We start from the raw sequence: 15,516 nt of genomic DNA, 5'->3' as shown, positions 1-15,516 counted from the left end.
GACGAAAAGGGAACCCAAACCCCCAGTTTTGGTTTACGGCACTAAGTCCCATCAGCGGTTTGTGCGAAAAAATTTTTGTATAGTTGCGCTCGTCACTAATATCATACCGACTTCCTTGTCTAGCAGTTCCAGCAGGCCTGTGGAAACCTTTGTGTGTTGGTAGTGGTCGCACGCATTGTCCATAATAAAGATGTAGTGAAAGGTGCGGCCGTTATGGATTGTATAGTCCTCCGACACTGAAGACTTGAAATAATCAGGAGTCACAACACATGGGAAGCGGTCTAGTAAAACCGAAAAAATCGCCATATCAGACGTGACAAAAAGGGATGGGCCATACGACCCACTGAACACATCATCCATCGCCTTGTAGAGTTGTTCAAAGTCCACGGGCCTTTGGGTGCTGCTGTTGAGTGTTACTTCAATGACCTTAGAACGGACACGTGTAACAGCAGCCGCTGTGACCGGGGCTTGAACCGTAATTGTCTGACCGTCGTTAGATGCCACCACCGGATGTGGTTCACCTGCGGGCTGGAAGCAACTTCCTTTTCGTGGTGCTAGGAAGAGCGGAAAACAATTTGAAGGATACGACCGCATCCACTCCCTTGTCGGCAAGTCTTCTAACTTAACTGTCGGTACAATGTATTGTACCATTTGTTTCATTCCTCCCTGTGTCGTTAGACCCTCCAACAGACACGTACATGGCCTGATGAAGAAGGCGACTTCACCAGCGATGCAAAAGTTGGCCTGACCTAACTTAGGGTCGTAAATCCAGTATGCAGGCTGCAAAGCAGCTGTTTTCTGTTCGCTGCTGCCACCACCCAGAGTTTCTACACTCGGCTGCAGCCCAAAAGCGCCTTCCACGAAACGGGTCCATTCCGTTGAAAGGATTTCGTCCTCTTTATATTCAGCGCCGAAAACTGGTAGCAAGTCGTCCACCGGAGTGCCGAGCTCGATGCTGACAAATGTATCGTCGCTGTTGTTTCCTACTGACCACGCGTTCCAAAGCTTACCATACACATCGCGGTACCCTGGGCATCGGAGGGAAACAAGGCGGAGCGTTGACCCATGTGCAACCTCAACCGGGTACTCTTCCTCACCGTTGTCTTTTGCTGAAGCCTTCATTTCCTGGCTCCTGACAAAGCGAGACACGTTGCTCTCCTTGGGTGTCACTGTCCTCACTTCTTGACTGGAGTTGACCAGTCTTTCGAGAAAAAGTGGTCGGAACTCCTGGCCATACTTCACATCGAACTTGTCATTCAAGTACATTCTCAACTTCCTGCTGCTATGTAGACTGCTATCAATAACTCGCTCCCAATAAGCCGAAGAGAAAATGCACTGTTCCCGACTCGACTTGACGACTTCAAGGAAGAACTCCTTTGGCTTACACTCCTTTTCCTTCACTTTCCGCACAACTGCCTTCCAGACAGAGCTCGTTTCATCGGTTGTGTCACTCAAACTTTCCGTGGGAAAAAGAATCAACGTACCAATGTAGTCTTTCTCTTGTTGAGAGGCCCATAGCGTCCGCACAAGCACAAACTGGGGCTCTCGTTCGCTGGTCTGGCCGACGGGATGCCGCGACCAACCCATCACAACAAAACCCCAAGGTTCCTTTGGATGCAATTTCTCACACAGGTAGCTGAGTGTTGCATGACGTATCTCACGACACGTCCGCCCAAGTGCAAGGATGCTCTGTAAATCCATGTACGCGGAGAACTTCGCATCAACTCTCCCCCCGGCTTCGCGTAGCCTTTGATGCAATAATTTGGTGCACAATATCACGCGTCCCGCTACGGCCGCTTCCCTTTCTTGGTTACCCTCACCTTCCTTCCAATGGAACCCGACAATGTCACCCAACAAACTGCCCGCACCCACGCATTTAACGACATAAGACTGGAGCTCTTCCACCAAGGACTTCGATTTGCTTAGAGTTGTCACCGCTTGTGGAAAGTGGATGTGGTACGAATACTTTAACCTGTTTGTGACCACTGACATTCCTGAGCAGTCTAGAAGAAACATAGACGATTTTGAGGGGAATTTGTCAATAAACCAGCTCCAAATGAGGCGCAGAGCACCGTGTGCGTGGACACTGGCACCATCGAAATCGATTGTTACATGCGTATCCTCGGTAACAAGTTCATTTACAAAAGCAATAGATCCAGCTGAAAATGCGGAAAGAACTCTGTTGAATATGGATGGAGTATCAATAGAGGGAACATAACGGTACGAGTAGCACGAACCTGTGGTGAAGTGTGTTGCGAACATTTTGTCTTGGATCCGGTGAAATGGTGTCAATGCGTAGTGGCTCGCCCCCCGAGCATCAAAACGTTTGCGATCCACACATCCAAACATACTAAAGAATTCCTCGTCAATTAGTGATTCACAATCATACTTGAATAACTGGTCAAGTGCTTCTTCATTCGGATGAAGGTACGGGCACACTCTCTCGGCGGCACGAAGTGCCTCAACAGTGGAGTTACACAAGTTCTTAACATCCATGATAATATCGGGGATCCACCTGAAAAACCTTCGTAGCTGCTTCCGCACTTCATCAAGCCCCATCCCGCTTTGATACACTGCTCCCAGAATGCTCTCTACCATGTCTGCTTTAACCTTGTAATGAACCTCGTCATAAACTCTCGAGAGTTCCTCGCTTAGTCCGGGTGGAATGAGTGTGGCTAGTACTTCGTTGCAGCACAGTTTGGTATTAACATCCTTGTGCCAGGGCTCCCCCAGAAGAAAGCTGTCTGATACCACTATAAAATCCATTATGGCATCGCCGATAAATTCCAATATTTCATAGTTCTGTTCCTTATCCTCACACTCCCGTGTAGTTGCCCACTTGAGAAGTGTTTTGTCAGGCATGTGAGTAAGTCCCAGCTCTCCTGCTATACGCTCCACGAACTCAGTACTCCAGTTGCGCGGTTTGCGCACCTCATATGTTTCCTCCTGGTCATTCTCTCCGGTACGCCAACGAGAGTACTTCAACCCCCGTTCCTGTATCCATCTCTTAAATGCTGCAATGCCCTTGGAGCGGTTTTGGATCTGAGCACCATGAAGATTGTACTTGGGAAAGGCTACGAAAGTGGCGTACGTGTTTGTATTTTCGAAAAGCTCTATCTTTCTCTTCTCCTCATCCAGAAGCATCTCCATATAGTCTGCAGTCGGTACGCTGGGCTGCTCTGCCTGGTCCATCACCACACAATCGTGTGCTCCAACCGAAGTCGTCCCTTTGTCATCACTGCTAGTAGCACCGGTTGAGGTATGGTGGGCGGGCAGCCTGTGGCGTGGAGACAGGTTCTCCTCACCATCTTTGCTGTCACCGGAGTTTTGTGTATCTGCTGACAGTAGCCAGGTTTTGTAGACGATTAGAAGTTCCTCATCTTCAGGGGTCTGTCGATCCTTTGTGTCAATCATGCCTTCGGTCGCTACATCCTCGGCATTCGTACACAACACCGCTACCTTTCCAGTGAAGTAATTTTCCGGAATAACCAAAGTGCTCCTCTGGTGGTCATCATCTCTATTATGCTCTGTAAAAACGACCCATTGTGGCGGAACAGCGCCAATGCCCTTTAATTCCCTCACTAGCATCCTATCGTCATTTAAGGCATCGTGAAGACGAAACTCCGCAAAGTACAGCGGCTTCCGCGACGACAATTTTTCGTCATACTGTTCCTCTAACGGTTTTTTTAGGCGATACCACTGAAAAGCGTGAAGGCTTTCGGTCGAATGGATAGTGACATGCGGTATGCTGTCATGTAGCGAATAACCTTTGTCTTTGCTCACCAACTTCATCCTTTTTCCATCAATGCGCATCCATCCAGTGGAGGGTCGACCACCAGGATCACGGATGGTGCTGAACGAGTCAAATACACTCTTCATCAGCAGATTGCGCCCCTCGTGACCGTAAAGAGCACGCGCGCACTGTAGCCCCTCGAACTCACTTCCCTCTACGTCACAGGTTCCTACCTGGAATCGCCCCAGGAGATCGTGCCTTTTCACAAGCTCACATATCCAATCGCGCCCAGGTGGCTGCTGCCTGTTTGACCTGGTTACTTGGGCTTCAAGCAGCTGTTGAACTTCGCTGATCGGTATCCAACCGGCGCTTTGCTTTATCGACTGAAGCGTGTTGTCGTCAAACTCATCTCTGTACCTGTCACTGAGGCGCAGCAGGAAACGCAAATTATGCATCCACATCTTGAGGTGCTCAGGTTCGAAAGTTACGGTCCTTGGCTTTTTGACCTCTGTGTTAGCTATAGTTTTCTTCGCTTCCTCCATGACAATATGGTAAAACTCACTCAGCACCTTTCCCTTCTCGCACCGCGACAGCTCCCCGCCATACAACACCTCCACGGTGTATCGTTCACACCCACCCCATCCACAAGGGCCCGACTCCACGACTCTCTTAACAACTACACCCCGTTTCTCAAGCTCTCCCCGCAGCATCTCAAGCTTTTCCCCGAGGTTCCGACGAGAAAAAGATGCGCATGGTACGAGGGAGTTTAATACAGCAGGTAGATCGATGGCGTATTGGTTAGCAAGCAGAGTCGCCCTGAACACCGGCAGAAGCAACATGCAGGCAACCCGCACCCCGTGTCCATACAAGGAAAGTGCAAGGAAGCGCGTGAACATTTCACGCTCACCGAAAATTGGGCCAGTGTATTGCTTCAGTACAGTTCCGAAGGTTTCGTTGGATATAAGGACGCGCGTGGCGTTGGTTAGTTTGAAAGTGTCCCCTACTGGGAAGCTTAGTAATGCATATTGTGAGGCAACCGCCTTAATGATTTTTTCACCGACCAGCGAAAGCATTCCTTTGCACTCCCCAGACTGCGTCAGCGCACTGGCATGCGGCGGGTGGAACCTCAGTATCTGGTTAATATTCTCTTCACCTGTAAGTTGTGTCACTCCTGATAGTGCATCCTTTAGGGTCGTCTTAAGCGGAAGGTCGCAAAGCCACACCGTTAAAACATCTTGGACGGTCAGAGCACCAACTTCATCCATTATTTCCCCTGGCAAAGGCGGTATGAGGACTCGCGACACACTGCGATTATTTCCGTGACTACTTTTCCGTGCATCCTTGTATATAGAAGGGAAACGAAGAGGAAAGGCATATTATTGTTGCTATTATAATTGGCGATACTGGAACATCATTAAAGAAGAGTCTGTCAAACAGGCGGAGGTTAAACAGGGGTAATAGGACAGACAGCGTGCAGACATGACGACAGATATGGTGGTGGGGGAACATATATCACTGCCAGCTGGGGAAGGAGTGAAAGCGAAATAGCCAAAGCGAACTCAAAGGCACAGGGGCTTCAGAATCATTACGGGTTTTGTTGTGACCCTAACACGTCCGGGCTCCGACTCGATTACTTTTTAGGAGGGCAAAAAAACTTGCCGTACCAACGGTGAAAGCTCCCCACCAATGCTCCAGCTTACTTGATGGTGGCCTTCACGTCCTTCCACGTCCATGGCCTGTGCGCTGTTTGTAAAGTGAAAGTGAGGTTGCATCGATATAATTGTCTTCCTCCAGTACTTAACCCCTTCTTCAGACAGTGCGTCCTTGTACTCACGTTCTTCTTCCGAGAAAAGTGTTATCATTTCACGTAACGCCCATCTGTAGGCGTCGCGTTCTGCCTCAGGGGTCTGCACCCTTTCTTGTAGAAACAGCAACCACTCCAAGCACTCTTCCCAATCGGCGAATTGTCGTCTCCGCTGCCACCTGCTAATGCACACGCATAACTCATCGAAAGTTCCGACCGCTCCACATGCCGCAGTGGATGTGGATTCAGTTTCCACCCCATTTGACTGCCTTGCTTGCTGCAGGATGGCGTCGACGCGTTTAAGCATGTCGGGCTTCGAAAGTGCTTCCCCAATCGCACCACGGTCGAACAGGAAGAGGCAGCGCCGCCGTAACCTATAGAAGGGGTCAGTCATTGTCCTGGGCACAAGCACCTGAGAGCCTCAACACTGCGTCAGGTGGCAAGAGAAGTAGTTAAGAGGTCCATTTTCATAACGGTGGTACACCGTTTAAGTTGACAGATGATTATGTTCCAACTAAGTAAGAGGAAGGAAGCAAGGATCAAATTATACAGAAACACCAACAAAGGGCTCCATCCACACCCGCACTTGGCCTCTAATCAAGGAATGATAGGATGGGGCTCGCTGAAAGAACTCTTACCGCCTCTCCAGGAATCCTCCTCCCCCACCAATAATGAGTAAATGAACCAAATGTGTGGTCGTAAATCTCTCCCCTTGTTCCTTCTGTATGGAACCTACTCGATTTGTAGCCTTCGTTTTAGCTGCTCAACCTAAGCCAGAACTCCGTGTCCACGGTATCTCTACAGTCACTGTCGTATCCATCCTCCACAGAAGATTCACAGCCCCCCTCCCCGTGGCCACCAGTGTCGCTATCCTCACACGTGGGCTCAAGTTCATTCCCACTGGGGGGTGCTAGTTGGTGACACTTTTGCTGCTCCTCAGCGGTACCGGTGCACGGAAGACTCCCCATTCCCAAATAGTCAACGGCAACAGGGTCGGTTGGGCGGGCACCAAATGGTTCAAACGACCCAGTAAGTAGGGGCGTTAAAATGTCAACCGTGAACCCCTCACACATCTGCTGGTGTTTCTCTTCCAACTCTCTCGAGAGAAGAAGCAGTCCCTCGCGGTTTTGCGCATCAATCATCGCCCACTCGTAGTAAATGGCTGCGCACAAAAGATGGCAGCGCTTAACGTTTGATGCGACCAGCAACAGCAGGGCTCCCATATCGGGCGCCGGGCAGAGCGTCGAACTCAGGGCGACGAAATGCACAAGATTAACCGCTCCAACGGGCGTGCGGACTCCTTGTGAAACGTCAAGCAAACGGGCAAGTTCCAACACCTCCGCCATTGGCGTCAGCACGACAGGTGGTTGAAGGCCACGTAGCTCTTGTGTGAGTGCCCCAATAGTGATCAGTGGAGATGCGGCGATGAGATCTACCACCACCTGTGCTTTATTAAGTGCTGGCGCTGTAAGCGAAGCCTGGCGCAACGTCTGCTCCCCATACCGAAGTATACTTCCTACCTGCTCTACGGTTAAACTGACGGAATGGGCGCGCTGTTGCCGCTCCGACCACTGCTCGAACAACTCATACAACACCTCGTACATGACACGTTTATCAGTTTGCACGTCTGGATGTGGGTTTCGTAGCAGCGCGCGGCTCATGCGCCTGGCTATTACTCGAAACTGCTCCGACCACTCAGTGTTGGAGTCGTTGTCCTTGTTGTCATTCATGTTGTTTTCACCGCTGTTCACACTGTGACGTCTGAAGATATCACCTCTTACCGAACCACCGCCGTCGCTGCTTCCTGCCCGAATTGGGGATGTGCCCGCCTCCATTTCCCAACCCCCCTTTGGTGGTTCCGTATGTGTTTCACTATGGGACTGTCCAGAGGCTAGACAAATATGTTCACTTAATGTATATATTCATGCATCATTTCCATTCGTTAACATGATGGATAATGTTATATAAAGTTCAAGGTGTAAGTAGCAGATATTATATTATTGGCATTTCGGAATAAATACAAAAACAAAGAGAAAGGTGCGAGCATTGGGGCATGGCGCCTAGGCCATTCACATAATTTCTTTCATTTTATTCGCTCCGCTCACGCACACCCAGTGGGGTTCACATCAAACACATTAGGACAAAAGCGAAAATCAAACCTCGTGACAAATGAATCCGTCACAATCAACAGCATTGACATGAAGGAAGACAAATGGAGAAACTTGTCAGCGGAAGGCAGGCGTTGTCCATCTCGGCGTAACAATTAACTCTTCCTCTTTTTCACTCAGCGTCGCACGAGTCATACCAAATGGTCTTCAAATTCATGCGCATGCTCGAAGCAATAATCTTATCCTTCCCGCTCCCTTTCTTATTCTTTCCGCGCCACCTTCGCATCGGATCAACACGCTGAAACTATATCGAATGCAAAACCCCTTCTCCCCACAATGCCTACAGCTGTAACTACAACTTTCACTCCTACAATTGTACACTACTATCTCTGATATAGGTTTGTTCTATTTTTTTTTTTAAATCAGAACGCACGCGACTTTCCTCTTTCCCGAGCTTCTCCAATTGCGATCACTTCCTCTCCCCTCCACAACAACACTCCGTTGCTCAAGTTGCAACGAAGTATTTTCTACACACACACACATATATGTATATAAATACTTTCTTTTGCTTCATCACTTGCACGGCCACCAAAACTCATCGAATGCGTTGGGGTACGTGTAACGGTAAACAAACGTTTTGCGGTACTTAATTTCACGACCTCGTGAGTCCTTGTAGACCCCAAGCTCCAATTCTACATTACGCCACTCCCGGGCAAATCGCCGCACGCGGTCCACCCGGGTTTCGCCCGGAATCCGCTTCTTCACATGTGCATTTATATCTTCATGTACGGGGTCCCACTGAGGACTGGGTTGCCTCACATATTTTCCACGTGTCGATACCATAAGCGCTGCTCGACTGCTGCAGCGTTCAGATGAACCGACACGTAATGAAGTTGATGCGGCGAATGGCCGGCAGAACCGGTTCATCAGCCCTTTTTTTCTACGTTTGCTTGGTAACACCCCAACGCACTAATGTGGGTTCCCACACACAAAAAAAAATAAAAATAAAAAAAAAATAAATAACCAACTTTATCTTCACCACTTTATCCGGGGTTTCTTTTTCGTTCCCCTGCTTTCCTGCGTACTATATATATATATATATATATATATATATATAAATCTTTTATCTTCATGGTAACATTGGTTCACAGTATCAAAGAGGAATAGACGTAGATAAGCACGCATGGTAAGACGTGAGAGGAATGCATAGGCGGAAACGGCTCAGTGTGAGGGAAAAGTTGGTGATAGCCATGTATAACTTTCCATCAACTCGTACACCCCAAACCATTGTAGTTTGTCGATCGCGAATAAGCCCACAGCACACAGAACTTTTAACCACCAAAGAAAAAAAATTATGTTGTGCAAGCCCCTTGTCAGTTAGTCCGATACCTTCGCTAGCATATGATAAGAACAATCACTCCTCCTCCTCCATCTTTTTCCTTTGCGAGTTACTTCGACACCTTCAGTCAATGCAGGCACCGCCAACAAAACAACAACAACAAAAGACAAAAAAAAAACACTGCCTGAGGAGCCGTTACCTGGTTTGTACCGGCCTTCAGTGGATACTTAACTCATTCCGTCTTAATACCCGCCTCAATATTAAAGGCAGTTGTCACAACTTCCAGTCAGAAAAGTAAAAACGAAAACTATCAGGTGTGTGCGTGTGTATGGGGGGGGGCAAATGATACGATAAACACTTCACTGTAAGATACAAAAAAAGAAAAAGAAAGAGGGAGGGAGTGGGGCGGGGATTCGCGTGCGGAAGTGGACCATCCAAGGGAGAAAAAACGCATCAACACTATCATATCCCTGCATACACTAATCAAACTCACCATCTGCGTACCCGTCCCATGTGCCCCCCTTGCCTTTATTATGTTTTGTCCTGTGCTTTTGAAGGCGCCGGTCATTTTTGTAGTCCTCACGCTGAAGACCCTCCGCCGGATCTTTGGCCACCAGCTTCTCTTTGCGGTTTTGATTGCCACCACTCTTCCGCCTGCCCCTGCGATCCACTGAGTTGGGCCCACTACCGCTTCCTTCTTCCACACGGACAAAACCTTTTGCTACACGCCGTGCGACAGTTTCCTCCTGCGTAAGTTCCAGGCTTTCCATCGCCTCTCCACTTAGCAGTTCATTCGCCGGCTCCACCTGAAATCGCACCTTTGCTTCATTGATATCATTGTTACGCGAGCCCATCCCCTGAAAGGTGCGAGCGAGCCAAAGCGGATACTCTTCCCGATACAACTTCTTCCAGTACTTTCGCCCGGAGGCGCGCGGTAGGGAGAAATGAAGTGTACGTTTCCCGATATCAAGGTCTTCATCTCCCCATACGAGTCGGTGGTATTGCACGTTCCAATACCTCTGCATAAGGCGTGTGCCAGTGGAACTGTCACGTATCACCTTATGAACATCACGTGATAAGGTCTCAAGGTCACACACTGTTCGTGGGGAGCTGAAAGATGCGATGATTTCCCACGCGAAGAGCCAATCCTGAAGCATAACCGCATGCCGCTCAGCAGAGCTCATGGTGTTACTTAAGGCAGTGAGTAACTGCTCAAGATAAAGATTGTGAAGACCGACAAAAGTGGCACCAGCGACAAATAACTAAAACACTCTATCTTAATTGTGTGGTGCTATCCACTTTGCCCTGTTCCAGCTAAGCTTCACCTCAAAACTGCTCTTTCTATGTATATATACTTCTTTACTTCCCCCTGCAACCGTATTCGTTATCAGACAGACCTGTTCTCTTTTTTTTTTTCTGAAGAAAAATGCAGGAGGGTAAATCTCCCGCCGGGACTCTTCCCTTTTCGTGCTGCTTTCTCCGAAGGTGAAGAAGTTTGCCAACTAATACGACTAAAATAGCACCAAATGAATTATATTAATTGTTGGCTGCAAACAAAGAACAATAAGGGGAGATATTTCCCCGCGGCAAAAAAATGTGTAAAGACCGTCCACAGGCGCACAGATGCACCACAAGGGAGGGGGAGAAAAGCTGTCTCCTCCACACTTTTTGTTAATTTAACTTATCCTTATTTTCTTACTGTTGATCAATTATTTTTTTTTAAATTATTAATTTCTCCCTTATGTATTTGTAAATGTATGAATCAAAAGAAAAATAATAATTGGTACAGCCAGTGTAGTGGACTACTGAATGGCTCAATGCTTAACGTTCCTTCAACGCGACAAAGCCATGTGACACCCGCATGGGGAAAAAGAAAAGGGAGAAAAAAGAAAAGAAAAAGACGGAGAGAAACGAAAAACATAATGAAACGTACCGGAGACACATGCGTAATAAGAATATTTGAGCTTCATTACTCCATGAAAGTCTAAGAACATGGAAGAGAGGAGGAGGGTAAGGGACTGATGCAAATGACGGCAACGTCGCTCCCCTCAGTTTAAAGAAACGTAATACTTTGAACGAATAGCAAGAACTGTCCCACAATTCAACCAACACAGGAACAGGGAGTTGCACATTTTTATTGTTTTGTCTTTTTTTTTTTTTGGAAAGAGAATGGAAAAGAAGGGGCACAAAGGTGCCATGTCCGTATATAGGAACAAGGATGTTGAATGAAAGCAATGTTATGGGTTGAAGCAAAGACACAAAACACATTGCATCATTCAAAAGAAAGAGAGAGAGAGGAGAGGGGGAGAAGCACAAACACACAAAAATAAGATCAACAGCGCCAACAAAATAACGAAAAAAAAACAAAAGAAAGAAACTGGTGCGGGGCAAACGCATTTGGTAGAAGCCAAAGTATGCAAATGTGATCGCGCAGGAAATGATAAAAAGAGACATTTTGTGGGCGAACGGGAGATAGTGGTTTCAGGAGAAGGCCACTGCGGCACGATTACACGCCCGGTCCCCAGGTTTAAGTCGCTTTTTTTTTTTTGTCCCCCCCCCTCGCATCGTCCACACAAACAAACACACAAAAAATGAAAGAAGAAATGTCTCCTTTCTTGGTGTCACCCCGTTCTGTCTCCCTTCAACCGCGTAGGCGGCAGAGAAGGTTTACAAAGTGTGATGATATGAGATTGGGGGAAAAGCAAATTAACAAATTTGTTCCTTCACCGGATGCTAGAACCTCAACCTACCTCTCAAGCCCGTTTTCTCCCCCTTTTCGACATAATCTCTTCCAATTCTCACCTCTTCATCTCCCTTACAGTTCCTTCTTCATTTTTCCTTCCTTCACTTTTCACCCTCCCTTTTCCTTATACACACCATCATTCTCACCATTGCCTTCTCCCTTTTATTTTATTTTACTTCTTCCCCCTCCCTGAACCTAACCGACACCACAAATCCGTTCATTCAACTGCCTTTCCCTTTTATCTTGCTCCTACACCCATCAGTTGTTCTGACATCGCAGTATCAAACCAGTCATCATAGTTTCAACCGCCTGCATGCGATTGGCCGCCATGGCGTTGAGCTGTTGTAACCAAACATCCGTATCAGATCGCAATTGTTCCTTTTCTTTCTCGGTAAGTGCCTCCTGCTGCTGGCGGTATGCTTCATATTCGCGTTCCTTCTCCGCGTGGAAAGCAGCAACTTCGCGTTCGGCATCAACTTTAGCCTGCTTCACCTTCGCCTGCTTCTGAGCTTTCGCATTGGCAATAACTTCATTCCGCCTTCTTTCAGCATCGAGGAGCCGCTGGACATTGTCATACTTGGGAGGCATCTCTTAATTTATGCTACACCGGGTGAGAAAACCCTCTGAGGAATAACTTGGTGCTTCTCTCTGCTTCAGGTTCTACCTTTCCTAAAGTTGCTAAGTAGAGGGAAGAAGTGAAGGGATCAATTAGTGTGCTAGGAATATATATATATATATATATAAAGGTATGAAGACAGGAAGAAAAGTGAAGGGGGCCATTTTAAACACAATTTTATCCTCCACTGTACCTCTCCTTTCCTTTTTTCTTTCACCCCTTTCAATGAGCTTGTGCCGCAACCCCGTGTGGGGAGGTGGAAAAATGGAAGAACCTCCCACAAGGCACTTGGTTGTCGCCTCAAACGAGCACATCTAAAGTTGTGAGAAACTACGACGATAACAATAACAGATGATACCACTGTGTAATGAAACACTCAAATTCATATGAGGGGGAGCAATCCAGGCAACACGATACGATCTTATGGCAACGGAAAAGGGGTGACGCGCCACCACGAAACTCATGTGGCACGCATTACTCCTTTTCCAGATTCTGTTGGTTCGTGCGCCAAACTCTTGCTGGCAACGATGCAGCATCTTTTCACCATTAAGTGCTTGCGCAGCTCACAGAGCAACTAAAAGCCGAACAACATTCTGTATAAGGCGTACATCATCCAGAAGGTAGTGATGCCCATGAAACAACCGAGGACCATAACTTCCTTCATCCCCACAACCTCTAACTCTTCCTCGCTCTCCACGGTGTAACCAAGAGTTCGCAGTCTGTACGTCATATACACTAGGTGATAGACTCCCCATGGGCAAACTGTTTTTGTAGCATCTGCGTAACCTTCTATACGCTCAATGGCACGGCGCGCGCGTGGGTCAACTGGCGGATCGGCCCCGTCCAACAGCATCTGGTAGGCCATGCGAGACTCCAAGGGATCACGCTCAACGATGCCATCAAACTTATCCCCATTTACAACAACTGGGCGAAGGGATAAGAAGGGCAGCAGCCGCTTGAACACTTCGTGCCTTCTGGCCAGCGCAGTGCCAGCCTGAAACGGCAGCCTACCATCCTCACAAAGGACCTTATCAAAATTATTTGTCAGATGGTGCGCGTCCAAAACGCGGCGAAAGTAATGAGGGGCGGCGATGTTTGGAACCGGATACAACGTAACCTCTTTGCCACTCATCGGATGCTTGAAACGCCGAATGGTACAGACCAAAGCGGGTGGACTCTGCCTAAGCTCAATGATACCCTTCGTCATCAACATCGCGGACTTCCTCTTCACATCATCCATTTACTTCTTTGATATATATATATATATATATATATATATATCCTTCCTTTCACTACCAGTTGCCGCGGGGACAGCTAAAGCAAGCCACGGGGTGCTGGATTATACGCAAGCGTCAAACTCGAAGTGATGGATGCCCCTGCGCAGCTATTCAGGAAAACTACTACTATTAGTACGCCAGACAAGAGGCACCAAATGAGAAAAGAGAGAATGAGCGACCGACCATGTCGTCATAATATGTACAACCTTTGAGGGGGTCTCACGAGTGCGAAGTCAGTGGTTAATTGCCTTGGACAACGAGGAAAAAGTAAAGTGCTTCCCCTTAGAGTATTACGGACCTGCTCTGTAGTACAGCGATTTACATGCGCAGCAGTCCACAATAATAGTACATGTACACAACATCCTTCTCTAAGTGTAGGAAGGAGTAAAAGGCAGATTCAACGTAGCCGTTTGCACGTAAAGAATATGGGATCACCCAAACGGTACGGGAGAGTTGAAATGGGTACATCAACAGCTGGCATGCCGGCGCGTCGCGAGGGAAAGACCAGCGGCTCCCCCCTAATCACTTGCCGCAGTTCCACAGACGCAATTGGTGACAGCGTCGCGTTGCCATCAGCGCTCACGGCGCCCACGGACAACTTGATTACATAAACCGCTGTGGCGGAATCCTCACGAGACGCGCCCAAATTATCTTCGGGGTTTGCTGCACCCACCACTTCATCAGCTCCTTCCGCCTTGGTAGCACTCTCTGTAGCAGCAAAAGCACTATCGACATCACCTCGTACTTCACGAAGCAACGACATGGCGATCTCGGCAGCCGTTGTATCATTCCAAACGACGAGCATTGACGATGGGTGAACCGACTCCTTCGTCACTACTGTAGACGGAGGGGCGCCGGGGATCCCTGAAAAGGGAACTTGCAGAACAGCACAACATATGTTAAGCTGCGAGGAAATATCATCAGATAAAAATCTGTAAGCGCGGATAGCAGCGGGACACACACGATTCCTTTGAGTCTGAGAAACCACCTCCCCCCGCCGATTCTTCGTGGGAGGCTGGAGAAGGTGCCTGTTGGCGTTAAGATGAAACATCAACATAACCAACAACACAGGAGGAGAAAACCCAAAAAAATTCTACAAACAAGAATCACAACTCGAGAAGCGACTAATAAGTTCTTCTATATACCAACTACTGTTTTCTGTCTACTCTTTAAGTGTATTATCAAAAACGTTTCAAAAGCAAAAAACATGAAGGTAATAGCAAAAAGGTATAATAAAAAAAGACACTTACAACACGAGGTGCTCACTAAAAAGCAGCTGCACGCACATATGCACCTACTCCAAAGAAGATGCTAGTTGACACAAAGGGCCGACCAAAAAAAAAAAAAAAATCATTACCATCACAAAAAAATGAAAAAAACATCCATCACCCCAGGACAAGCTCCCACAATCACATTTTCCTACCCAAATCGAACACATAACAGTAAAAAAAAATTACATTGTCCAATTATTGCCCTCCTTCACCTTGCCTGCATTTCAGTGCTATCCCGTAGCAAATATTTGGTGCCCTTCGGTTACTTGTGGAAAGCAATGCCAAAACACATTTTACTCTGCCACACCAATAAATGTTTCATAGTAACACAACAATGGCACACAAGCAATAGGTAATAAAGTACATAAGTTAAACAAATCCTGTATAATAAAGTCTCGGAAAATAAGATCAAAAAACATCGAACACAACGAAAAAAAACAAACGAAACAGATATCAAACCAAAGCAAAGCAAAAATATCTCTCCCACATATTGTTTGTATTTTGTCTTTCCCTCCCCTCCGTATCATTTTTCTGCCTTTTCTTCATTCCCCTCGTATCGTCCCTATTCGTTATTCCAACGTTCATCATCTTCTTTGAAAGAAAAAGTCAATACCGCAATAATAAA

The 15,516-nt window shown here is 47.4% G+C and overlaps 11 protein-coding genes across 11 annotated transcripts; 2 read left to right on the top strand and 9 right to left on the bottom strand.

The window, feature by feature from the left end:
- Positions 1 to 51: 51 nt before the first annotated feature.
- Positions 52 to 4,998, bottom strand: TbgDal_VIII1810 (T. brucei spp.-specific protein; the record flags this gene model as incomplete). The annotated part of the gene is made up of 1 exon (XM_011777209.1): positions 52 to 4,998. The coding sequence occupies one exon, from the start codon at positions 4,996 to 4,998 to the stop codon at positions 52 to 54; it is 4,947 nt and encodes a 1,648-aa protein (XP_011775511.1).
- A 372-nt stretch (positions 4,999 to 5,370) lies between these two features.
- TbgDal_VIII1800 (hypothetical protein, conserved) lies at positions 5,371 to 5,931 on the bottom strand (the record flags this gene model as incomplete). The annotated part of the gene is made up of 1 exon (XM_011777208.1): positions 5,371 to 5,931. One exon carries the CDS (start codon positions 5,929 to 5,931, stop codon positions 5,371 to 5,373), a length of 561 nt encoding a protein of 186 aa, XP_011775510.1.
- A 361-nt stretch (positions 5,932 to 6,292) lies between these two features.
- TbgDal_VIII1790 (hypothetical protein, conserved) lies at positions 6,293 to 7,372 on the bottom strand (the record flags this gene model as incomplete). Its single annotated transcript, XM_011777207.1, has 1 exon — positions 6,293 to 7,372. The coding sequence occupies one exon, from the start codon at positions 7,370 to 7,372 to the stop codon at positions 6,293 to 6,295; it is 1,080 nt and encodes a 359-aa protein (XP_011775509.1).
- Positions 7,373 to 8,218: 846 nt separating this feature from the next.
- TbgDal_VIII1780 (hypothetical protein, conserved) lies at positions 8,219 to 8,572 on the bottom strand (the record flags this gene model as incomplete). The annotated part of the gene is made up of 1 exon (XM_011777206.1): positions 8,219 to 8,572. The coding sequence occupies one exon, from the start codon at positions 8,570 to 8,572 to the stop codon at positions 8,219 to 8,221; it is 354 nt and encodes a 117-aa protein (XP_011775508.1).
- Positions 8,573 to 8,847: 275 nt separating this feature from the next.
- Positions 8,848 to 9,282, top strand: TbgDal_VIII1770 (hypothetical protein, unlikely; the record flags this gene model as incomplete). The annotated part of the gene is made up of 1 exon (XM_011777205.1): positions 8,848 to 9,282. The coding sequence occupies one exon, from the start codon at positions 8,848 to 8,850 to the stop codon at positions 9,280 to 9,282; it is 435 nt and encodes a 144-aa protein (XP_011775507.1).
- A 181-nt stretch (positions 9,283 to 9,463) lies between these two features.
- On the bottom strand, positions 9,464 to 10,168 carry TbgDal_VIII1760 (hypothetical protein, conserved; the record flags this gene model as incomplete). Its single annotated transcript, XM_011777204.1, has 1 exon — positions 9,464 to 10,168. One exon carries the CDS (start codon positions 10,166 to 10,168, stop codon positions 9,464 to 9,466), a length of 705 nt encoding a protein of 234 aa, XP_011775506.1.
- Positions 10,169 to 10,805: 637 nt separating this feature from the next.
- On the bottom strand, positions 10,806 to 11,438 carry TbgDal_VIII1750 (T. brucei spp.-specific protein; the record flags this gene model as incomplete). The annotated part of the gene is made up of 1 exon (XM_011777203.1): positions 10,806 to 11,438. One exon carries the CDS (start codon positions 11,436 to 11,438, stop codon positions 10,806 to 10,808), a length of 633 nt encoding a protein of 210 aa, XP_011775505.1.
- Positions 11,439 to 11,575: 137 nt separating this feature from the next.
- TbgDal_VIII1740 (hypothetical protein, unlikely) lies at positions 11,576 to 11,920 on the top strand (the record flags this gene model as incomplete). Its single annotated transcript, XM_011777202.1, has 1 exon — positions 11,576 to 11,920. One exon carries the CDS (start codon positions 11,576 to 11,578, stop codon positions 11,918 to 11,920), a length of 345 nt encoding a protein of 114 aa, XP_011775504.1.
- Positions 11,921 to 11,985: 65 nt separating this feature from the next.
- On the bottom strand, positions 11,986 to 12,315 carry TbgDal_VIII1730 ((H+)-ATPase G subunit, putative; the record flags this gene model as incomplete). The annotated part of the gene is made up of 1 exon (XM_011777201.1): positions 11,986 to 12,315. One exon carries the CDS (start codon positions 12,313 to 12,315, stop codon positions 11,986 to 11,988), a length of 330 nt encoding a protein of 109 aa, XP_011775503.1.
- Positions 12,316 to 12,917: 602 nt separating this feature from the next.
- Positions 12,918 to 13,583, bottom strand: TbgDal_VIII1720 (hypothetical protein, conserved; the record flags this gene model as incomplete). Its single annotated transcript, XM_011777200.1, has 1 exon — positions 12,918 to 13,583. One exon carries the CDS (start codon positions 13,581 to 13,583, stop codon positions 12,918 to 12,920), a length of 666 nt encoding a protein of 221 aa, XP_011775502.1.
- Positions 13,584 to 14,017: 434 nt separating this feature from the next.
- On the bottom strand, positions 14,018 to 14,677 carry TbgDal_VIII1710 (hypothetical protein, conserved; the record flags this gene model as incomplete). The annotated part of the gene is made up of 1 exon (XM_011777199.1): positions 14,018 to 14,677. The coding sequence occupies one exon, from the start codon at positions 14,675 to 14,677 to the stop codon at positions 14,018 to 14,020; it is 660 nt and encodes a 219-aa protein (XP_011775501.1).
- Between the last annotated feature and the right edge of the window lie 839 nt (positions 14,678 to 15,516).

Source organism: Trypanosoma brucei, chromosome 8 (assembly GCF_000210295.1).
Source record: "Trypanosoma brucei gambiense DAL972 chromosome 8, complete sequence".
Taxonomy (NCBI): Eukaryota; Euglenozoa; class Kinetoplastea; order Trypanosomatida; family Trypanosomatidae; genus Trypanosoma; species Trypanosoma brucei.
The sequence above is the reverse complement of the archived record's forward strand: the minus strand, read 5'-3'. Positions and strand labels throughout refer to the sequence as shown.